Consider the following 10,646-nt stretch of genomic DNA (forward strand, 5'->3'; position numbering starts at 1 on the left):
AGATTTCTATTTACTTATACTAAAGTTATGGTGCAAAAACCAAGAATAATGCTTATTTGGGCCCTTTTTTGTCCCTTAATTCCTTAACTGTTGGAACCAAAACTCCCAAAATCAATCCCAACCGTCCTTTTGTGGTCATAAACCTTGTGTCAAAATTTCATAGATTTCTATTCACTTAAACTAAAGTTATAGTGCGAAAACCAAGAAAATGCTTATTTGGGCCCTTTTTGGCCCCTACTTCCTAAAATGTTGGGACCAAAACTCCAAAAATCAATCCCAACCTTCCTTTTGTGGTCATAAACCTTGTGTTAAAATTTCATTGATTTCTATTCACTTTTACTAAAGTTAGAGTGCGAAAACTAAAAGTATTCGGACGACGACGCAGACGACGACGCCAACGTGATAGCAATATACGACCAAAAAATTAAAATTTTTGCTGTCGTATAAAAACTTAACACTGAGCAATTAACCATGAAAATTTCAAAGAAAACCTGCCAGGCTGACATGTACATCATACAATGTTTCCATAAATTAAATAAAGTTGACATTTTACATATAGTATTAGAAAAACAAGAATGTGCCCATAGTACACAGATGCCCAACTCGCACTATCATTTTCTATGTTCAGTACTAGCGAAATGTGAAATTGGGGTCAATTATCTAATTTTACATTTAATTTAGAAAGATTATAGCATAGGAAACATGACATGTGTACTAAGTTTCAGGTTGATTGGACTTCAACTTCATAAAAAACTACCTTGACCAAAAACTTTAACCTGAAGCAGACAAACTGCAGATGAACAAACGGACGAATGAATGAACAGACAGAAGCACAGACATGAAACCATAATGCCCCTCTATTATGGTAGGTGGGGCATAAAAAATAAGAAAACAAGTACTTCAATGGTTAACAATTTATTTATAACAGATATTGCAAATAACAATTGTGCCACCACTCTTCCAAATGTCAATAATGGCATGTACAATAATGCTGTCTTATAAATATCATCTACAAATAACATGTAATAAATTCAGAATCAATGAAGAACAATTAGCATTTAAAGTGAATAAAACTATATAACAGTCATTTAATTTTCAATGATAAAATGATGAAGCTACAACAGTCTTTAGTGGTGGGATGAGCGTTTCGTATGTTATAGTTTATACAAATCATTATAAAAAATCATAAAACTTTTGAATGTTCTTAATTTTATCAAAACTTTATAACTATTTTTGTTGCTTTCAAAATTCAATCTCTGCTGCAATAAAATGTTGTAACAAACAAATATTTTAAAAGTGACTGTAAATGTTTGATACTTTAACTAATAATATGATAAAAATAAAATTTATTTTTTATAAAAATTCAGAAAAATAACCCTATAGGTTGCATTTCTGTAAATATTGACACTGCAATTTCCCATAGGAACTCCTTTTATGGCTAAAACTGTACCACTTTTACTATGAAGTTTTGAAAAAAACTTATTCTAGAATTGAAAGTTCATATGCACCACAATTTTTTTCAAAGGTCAAAATATAGGCTGTGTGGCATATTTTCAACTTTTATATGCCCTGAGCTTCTCATAGTTTAAACTAACACTAATTTTCTTAACTACCCCTACCTCAAATGAAAGGTTACCACAGATTTCAATGTAAACAATATGCACATGTATATTTACTAGTAACATTCCAAAGTTATGTCTCTGTGAGATGGAACACAGAGAGCATAAGGGAGCTACCATTTGATTTTTATGGGGGGGGGCTAGGATTAAATTTGAGTTTTGAGTTAAAAAAAAAAAGGCAGGATGAGACACTTGCAAAAAAAAAAAAGTCAGGACGACAATTTAGGTAAAAAAAAGTCAGGATAAACTAAAAAAAAAAAAGCAGGACCGAACAGAGTGAAAAATAAAAAGGCAGGACAAAGATTACAGCTAAAAAAAATGCAGGACAAAATTTTTCATCCTAGCCCCCCCATAAAAATCAAATGGTAGCTCCCTAACTGGTAACCAGTATGTAAACAAAATTAATTTTCTATGAATATTTAAGATCTCCCCAAAAGAGGCTTGTTTTGAGAAACAGCTGTATTTACAAAGTGCAACCTTAAAACTAAATTGGGCTACAAAGGGGGTAGGCCATCTTTAAATAAATAAAGTCTTTATATCTTCTCTTTCAACAAAATGAATCGCTAGTCTTTAGTACAAATGATTTGGAATGAATAAATGCTACTTTTAATACTTCTTACATACAGTCAGAAAATATTTCACTTAAAGTGACACATCAAATATGTACACAATTTCTCTTGACACACTATTATAACTTATATATAATTCCTGATTATATGAGGTAATAGTTTAAAGTATATTTTTTGCAGGGTGATTTACGCCTTTTACATCATTTCAAAACCCAATGTACATGTCAAGATTCACTTAAAAGACTGAAATACATCATGGTAAAATACCTTATGTAAGTACAGCAAGGAATACACCATCAAGCATAAATGATAATTCAATATTTAAGTTTTTAAATTACTTTAACAAAAACATAAGGATATGTTGTGTAATTACCAATGAGACAATACTCTTCAAAATAAAATTTAAAAAAAAAACAGAAAGGAAGAAATAAACCTTGATGTATATCGTAAACACCATACCTATGCCCAATGAATCTTCAACAGTGTAACCAATACCATAAGCTCTAAAAGGTTCTGACTGACCAAAAAATATATTTCAATATAGGATTAATTATCTGTTAGTAAAGTTAAATTTATCTGAACTAGAAAAAAATATTAGAAAAATAAAAACTCATTAAATTAAATGCTTATTTCTTTTATAAAACAATTTTGACAGATACATGAATATATTAGAGAGAACAATATGGTATACTGTCTTACTCTTTTATAATTTCTACACTTAAGCATTTTTAATTGTAAACATAGAAATTGTTAATTGTCATATTTATTATCATGATTATAGACTAGAAATACCATGAAAAATCTTCATCAAAAAAATATTTTATTTTCTCTTTAGTGATTCTGTTTCAAGCAACATAATAATTGTCACTAAATTAATTCTGCCTTATTGAAGTGTCACAAATTATTTTATCACAGAACTAGTCATATACAGATTATGCACATATCTTTTAAATATTAAAGCAAGACTGAAAAGCCCTATCAGTATTTAGACCATATATGTACAAGTCCAGACCATTTGCATATACATCTTATATATTACAATGGCAGGGGACTGTGCAACATTTTATGTCCTCTTGGAAGAATATCTACAAGTTTGGTTGAATTTTTTAAAGTTCAAGAGTTGCAGGTAAAAAAAAAAGTGAAGCAGATAACCACAAAACAAGACAAAACTCAAACCTTTGCTGTGGGGCAAAAAAAAAAATTCCTCACACTTAATTTCAATATATGATCATTCATTAAAATTAACTTTTCTTGGTCTTCATATTCTTGGTAAAGATTAAAGGAAAATGTGATTTGTTATCTCTTTGGCTGGAACTCCTTCCTTGGTTGTTGTTTTAATTTTAACATTTTGATTTAAAATAAAAGGTAAAATCTTCTTGTGACATTTTATGAGATCATAAGCTACTACCAATAAATTTGCTGAATGAGGAAAAATCGCCATATCATTTTACAAAGTATATTGATATTTGTTACTGTTTTAAAAGTAACCAGAATGTACATATATGATCCTACTATATGTAAATAAAGTCTTATGGTCCGTTATTTGTTAATGGTTCACATACTAAAATGGTCTGAAACAACAACATCAATGGTAGCCTAGCCCTATACCTACTGACACAAAATGAGTAAGGAGTATGAATATGATTAAAAATAGAAACAATTAAATGTTTAAAGTCTCAATCAAATTACATCTCAGGAGAACACATTAAAGAAACCGTCTTAGTTATTATACAGCAATTATTTCCCCTGCACAATGAGGACAACAGTTGAATGTTAAATTGTCAAATTTAGCTTTTGGGTGATATCTTGGTATTACTGCTGACTCGGGGTTACATGCTATGGCTGGATGATGTGATTTTATGTCATCTGTAGTTATTCTTCTTGACAAAATCTGAAAATCAAAGTAGTGGTTAATTAAATTGGTACAAATAGACATTTTGGGGGAAATTCTTCCCTAATTTTCTAGATTTTGTGTTACCATCTTTTGAGTGGTTGACTTATAGGCTGCTGTTTATTTAACTTCCAGTGGAAATATCTTTTATAAAAATAAACTAAAATATTAAAAATATACATGTTACATATTGGTTAACATTCATAAAACTGATATAACCATTAACTAATGTAGAAATAGAGACAACTGCTTTTGGCAGTGTTGTAGATGTGAATAGCTGTTGTATCATAGAAACTATAATTTTGTGTTTATAACACTAGATTAACACAGGCTAATACATTTCTTAAAATGGAAAAACGATGAAGTTTATGTCTATTCTAATAAACTGAGTTTACATTTTAGCATATGGATAAAGTGTCTATTTATTTCAGGAATAACATTTTTTGTATGACTTCAAGAAAAATTCAATCGATAATATTTGTTTTTAATAAAAACATCCCTTTATTAAACCAATATCGCCATATGAGTGGATAACTGTACGAAAACTATAGCAGCCATTTGATGGAATAATGCATTCTACATGAGCCAAGATAATTGACTAACCTCATAAGCATGGGACTCAGCATGTGTGAGTGTGTCCTCCCATCTAAGGTCCATATTAATGCTGATCTCTGGTGTCCTATTACTGGGCAACAGTCTATATTTAATACTTTCTGATAGATTATGATTGGCTTTGGCAAGGTCCAGATTATTGTTAGAATTCTGAGGAACTGATCTATGAATATTCAAGGGGTCAAATGCTGCTCTAATCTGCTGTAAAGATCTGCAAAATAAAGTTCCAGGTTATAATTTGATTTAAAATGTCTGAAAACTTCAAAACTTTTGGATGACCAATTTCAGAAATTCATAATGAGCCTTATAAAACTGATCAAAATAGTTTTCACAAGTATATAGATTTCCTGTGAAAGCATGATTCTTCTAGCAGGAATAAGAAAAATGTTTTGTTTTCAAATTATGTTTTTCTATTCGACTTCATCAGACATGGTGACTTTTATTCATGACATCTCAACAGCAAAAATAAAAGGTTGGCAAGAAAATGTGCATCATAACTGAATTTTGATAACTGCAGAAGAGATCATTCAAACTGCACTTTGAATATAAAAAAAGATGAAACTGTTTGGGGAAAGTATAGTTTAACCAAGAATAATAGAAATCTGTTAAATCAAACACTGTTTACCTATTACATTCTACCATGTTTGATCTCAACTCATGTCTCTCGTCTAATAACTGTTGCACTGCATTCTGGGATTCCTGATACTGCATAGCAAAAAATGATTTTGCACTAGCTAATTCATCACTCATTACTCTGAAAAATTAAAAGAATGTTATATGACAATTTTTATTTATTGAACACATAAAAATCTGCTTGAGCAACCGATACCCAGTAGGAAACATCATGTAATGTCAGCATATTTGTCATTTTCTTAATTCACAAAAATGTTCTATTTGAATATTTAATTCATCTTTAATATTACATCCATGACAAGTTATTCTAATTCTAAACATTTTCATTACCCCACTGACCATATTTGATATTTTCAATCTTCTTTATTCTTACCTGCTTGCCAAATATTTACTCCTCCACATATCAGCCTGTATTGAAATTGCATCTAAGTTTTCATAATCCTCTGATCTCTTCTTTGTAGTGAATCCCAACTCCTGGGTTAATTCAGCTCTATCTCTAAATTACAAATACAAAATAAATCTTTATACAAGAAAACAGTTGATTCAGATTTTAATATTTCCATGTCATCTGTTATGCCTTAAAATTATCAAAAAAGTGTTCTGCTTGGCAAAGAATGAGACTACACACTTAAACAAGTCACTTAGCTAGCTATAAAACCAGGTTTCATCTACCATTTTCTACATAAGAAAATGTCTGTATCAAGTCAGGAATATGACAGCTGTTATCTATTCGTTTGATGTGTTTGAGCTTTTGATTTTGATATTTGATTAGTGACCTTCCATTTTGAACTTTCATTGAAATTCAGTATTTTGAGATTTTACTTTTAGAACAATGTTTATATCATAAAAGCATATCTAGGTGCAATGTTGTCTTTGGTACATATGTGCATGACATTGTACTATACATAATAAAGGAAGAAAAATATTTGCTGAACCTAACTTATATTTGCTGAACCTAACTTATTTTGAACTCTCATCTAATTGAATAAGTATTATGACCTACATGTATTTGATTTTTTTTATGTCAGTCATTGTTTTGGCATTAACAGTAATGAAAATAGTAAATAAAAAAAGATGACTGCCAAATAAATTCAGACACATCCATTTATGATATCATTTTCTACATAGATATCAAATCTCTTTCAAATGCATGCACTTAGAATGTTTATGTATTTGTCTATCCTGTTATTTGTAAATAGAGAGCATCCCAATTTTTGGGGATAATTTTTAGACATTGAGAATCAGTTTGGAAAAGCAGAAGATACATGTACATGTTTAATAACAGGAAAAAAAAGATTTTTCTCAAAAACAATTGTTGATATTAAGTTTTTACTGCAAATGAAGCACAACTGTACAAAATTATGTTCCAGTCCTAATAATTGATTTTGTTAGAAACAGTATCTAAAAATAATCATGATTTTTTACCAAAACAAAATCAAAACTTATTTTCCAAAGTCACAAAAACTATAATATAGAGAGATTTTTTTACACCAAGAATCAATGTGAAATAGCATAATAATACATATCAATTTACCAATTTTCTTTGAAATCCTACTGCGAAGAAATGTTTCTCCAAGATTTCTTTAAACAAAAACTAAGTTTTTAACTGCCTTACCTTGCAAGTCTTTCTACTCTTGAATGCAAATCATCCCCTACTGAGGCTACTAATAGTTTCTTTAATTCAGAATTAACCTACAAAAGAAAACAAGAGGCTCTCAAGAGCCTGAATCGCTCACCTGAATTTTTTTGGTTTAATCTCTCATCAATGATTATTTTGGCTTTTCAATTTATTTAAATGTTCTTTGAATCGTCCTATTTTCTTCAAAAGCAAAAAAAAATCATTTTCTCCTATGTTCTATTTTAGCCATAGGAGCTATGTTTCTTGACATACAAGGAAATGAAATATAAAATTTATACTAGATACTCTGAAACTCTGAAACTCATTTAGCATAAGTTTTGCTGAAATTGATACAGCAGTTTCATAAGAGAAGATTTTTTAAAGTAAGTCAACATGGTGAACAAATTGTGAAAAAAGTCTTTAAAGGGCAATAACTCCTAAAGAGGTCAATTGACAATTTTGGTCAAATTGACTTATTTGTAGATCTTACTTTGCTGATCATATTTGCTGTTTACAGTTTATCTTTATCTATAATAATATTCAAGATAATGACCAAAAACTGCAAAATTTCCTTAAAATTACCAATTAAGTGGCAGCAACCCAACAATTGGATGTTTGATTCATCTGAAAATTTCAGGGCTGATAGATATTGACCCAATGAACATTTTTACTCCATGTCTGATTTGCTCTTAATGCTTTCGTTTTTGAGATATAAGCCAAAAACTGCATTTGACCCCTATGTTCTATTTTAAGTAACGGCGGCCATGTTTTTTGACGGATCAAAAATCAAAGCACACACTTTGTGCAGGATAATCTAAGGAACAACCATGCTAAGTTTTAACCAAATCCATTCAGTAGTTTCAGAGGAGAAGATTTTTTAAAGTTAGCAAATATGATGAACAAATTGTGAAAAATTGTCATTAAAGGACAATAACCCCTTAAGGGGTCAATTGACAATTTTGGTCAAATTAACTTATTTGTAGATCTTACTTTGCTGATCTTTTTTGCTGTTTACAGTTTATCTTTATCTATAATAATATTCAAGATAATGACCAAAAACTGCAAAATTTCCTTTAAATTACCAATTAAGTGGCAGCAACCCAACAATGGTTTGTTTGATTCATCTGAAAATTTCAGGGCTGATAGATCTTGACCTAATGAACATTTTTACTCCATGTCAGATTTGCTCTAAATGCTTTCGTTTTTGAGATATAAGCCAAAAACTGCACTTGACCCCTATGTTCTATTTTAAGTAACGGCGGCCATGTTTTTTGACGGATCAAAAATCAAAGCACACACTTTGTGCAGGATAATCTAAGGAACAATCATGCTAAGTTTTAACCAAATCCATTCAGTAGTTTCAGAGGAGAAGATTTTTTAAAGTTAGCAAATATGATGAACAAATTGTGAAAAATTGTCATTAAAGGACAATAACCCCTTAAGGGGTCAATTGACAATTTTGGTCATGTTAACTTATTTGTAGATCTTACTTTGCTGATCTTTTTTGCTGTTTACAGTTTATCTTTATCTATAATAATATTCAAGATAATGACCAAAAACTGCAAAATTTCCTTAAAATTACCAATTAAGTGGCAGCAACCCAACAATGGTTTGTTTGATTCATCTGAAAATTTCAGGGCTGATAGATCTTGACCTAATGAACATTTTTACCCCATGTCAGATTTGCTCTAAATGCTTTCGTTTTTGAGATATAAGCCAAAAACTGCATTTGACCCCTATGTTCTATTTTAAGTAACGGCGGCCATGTTTTTTGACGGATCAAAAATTGAAGCGCACATTTTGTGCAGGATATACTAAGGAACAAGCCTTTTAGGCCAGGTGAGCTAAAAACTGAAATGGCTAAAATAGTTCTTCTACAAAAGGTATTCATTTAAAAATAATTTCAATGTTATTCTCAATGTGAAATTTAGTTGGGTGTAAACCTTTGTTCCATTTTTTTATTCCAGGTTGTGATGCACAAACGGTAAAAAACATAATGCTCATAAAAATAAAATAAAATAAATACTATAGTTTTAATTTAAAAGGAGGCTTTACATTAGAATGATAAAATATATCAAGTTTTAATGTGTAATGTAAACTGTCCTCCAAAGATCTTTGAGCATCAGGGTATCCACATACTTAATTTTTGCATCCATACCCTATCAAAACTTAATTCTTTCAGCTTCAATAAAAATAGATAATATTCAAGCACAACTTGAAATTTCTTAAATTAACACGAATACAAAGGTCCATTAAATATGCAAGTTGGAAATTTGTAATTCTTTATAATCATGACAATTCAAAACACCATAAATAAATTTTAACCTGAAAAAAATTACCTTGACCTGAACATCCAGTTCCCCTCTCAGCATAACAACCTCAGCCTTTAACCTTTTAACCTCTGCCTCACTACCAGGCCAGTCTAATGGTGAGGCATTTCTTAAAACCATTTCCAGTTTTGGTGCCTCACTTTGTGGTCTTAAATTTGATTTTTCATCCTGGTCTAAATATGGTTCTACTTTACTGACAGGTTTTACAGTACCTATTGGTAAGGATGTAGTGTCATTTTTATCACTTTTGTCCACTTTATTCAATTCACTTAAACTTTTAGAGGTTTCTGCTTTCTTTTTTCCTAAAGTGGATTGAAAACTGTATTTTGGCAGTGGATGTCGAACTAAAACAGTTCCTTTGGATAAATCATCAGGTACTGTAGGTGGTCTTGGTAATTGTCTCCCTTTGGACTTCAGACTTGAAATTCCATCATGGGAAATTTGAATTTCACTTTTGCTTGATGTTAATATTTTAGCAGAAGGTGGAATACTTAGTGCCATTACCTGAAGAAGAAAAAAATAATTGAGTTCTCATTCCATAATACTACATTTTGAAATATAAACACTTCTTAAATATTCCAATTCAATAAGGTCATGAAGGGTTGTAAGTCTGATGTTCATTCTTTCTGACAGATTAAGATACACATCGCTAACTTAACATATTCCATCAAGAATGGCTGTACATATACATGTAGTTATTGTAAGAGATGAATTGCTACTTACAGTACAAATACAGGTACATTTTATACAACATGAGAATACACTAAAATAGGTTAAAATAACAATAAATGACACAATAATTATGTTACTTCTTAAAAATTCTCAAAAGTTTGAGTGATAAGAAGATAATAACAATGTGTATTTACCCATAAAGGTCTCACATTTAAACAAAATTAATAAAACAATTACAAAACAAGAATTTGATAATTAAATGTAGATCCCCATTCTATTTATTTCGATTTATTATCATCAAATCATACTTACAATTACAAGGAAAATACTTAAAATGCCTGCAGAAAGAAATCTCCCTTAAAGTCTTATTTACCTGTTTTACCTGGACATAGTGATACATACTACATAGACATTTATCATCATTTTATGATTAACAACTAACAATGAAGTTTACTTATGTTCTTGGTATGCCTCAATAAACATAGACTTGTCAACATTCTCAGATAAATTGATCAATAACTCCTGTGTTATTTGATGATTATTCGGTATTCATGATTATAAGTCCTGTTTTTAAACTATAACCAGCATAAAAATACAGTTGATCATCAGATTTAAAAAAAATATATACAATGTACATCAGACTTTTTTTTATCAACTTTGCATGTTTATCAATTTGTCACTTCTTCACCTGATATATGCAAA

General features: G+C 30.1%; 1 protein-coding gene across 1 annotated transcript; it reads right to left on the reverse strand.

Annotated features, from left to right (window-relative positions):
* Positions 1–899: 899 nt before the first annotated feature.
* Positions 900–10,277, reverse strand: LOC139517601 (golgin-45-like). The gene is made up of 7 exons (XM_071308828.1): positions 10,257–10,277; positions 9,282–9,776; positions 6,940–7,016; positions 5,698–5,820; positions 5,317–5,445; positions 4,683–4,902; positions 900–4,079 (listed from the first exon to the last, which is right to left on the reverse strand). The coding sequence occupies exons 2-7, from the start codon at positions 9,771–9,773 to the stop codon at positions 3,915–3,917; spliced, it is 1,206 nt and encodes a 401-aa protein (XP_071164929.1). The 5' UTR covers positions 9,774–9,776; positions 10,257–10,277; the 3' UTR covers positions 900–3,914.
* Between the last annotated feature and the right edge of the window lie 369 nt (positions 10,278–10,646).

This window comes from Mytilus edulis, chromosome 3 (assembly GCF_963676685.1).
Source record: "Mytilus edulis chromosome 3, xbMytEdul2.2, whole genome shotgun sequence".
NCBI lineage: Eukaryota > Metazoa > Mollusca > Bivalvia > Mytilida > Mytilidae > Mytilus > Mytilus edulis.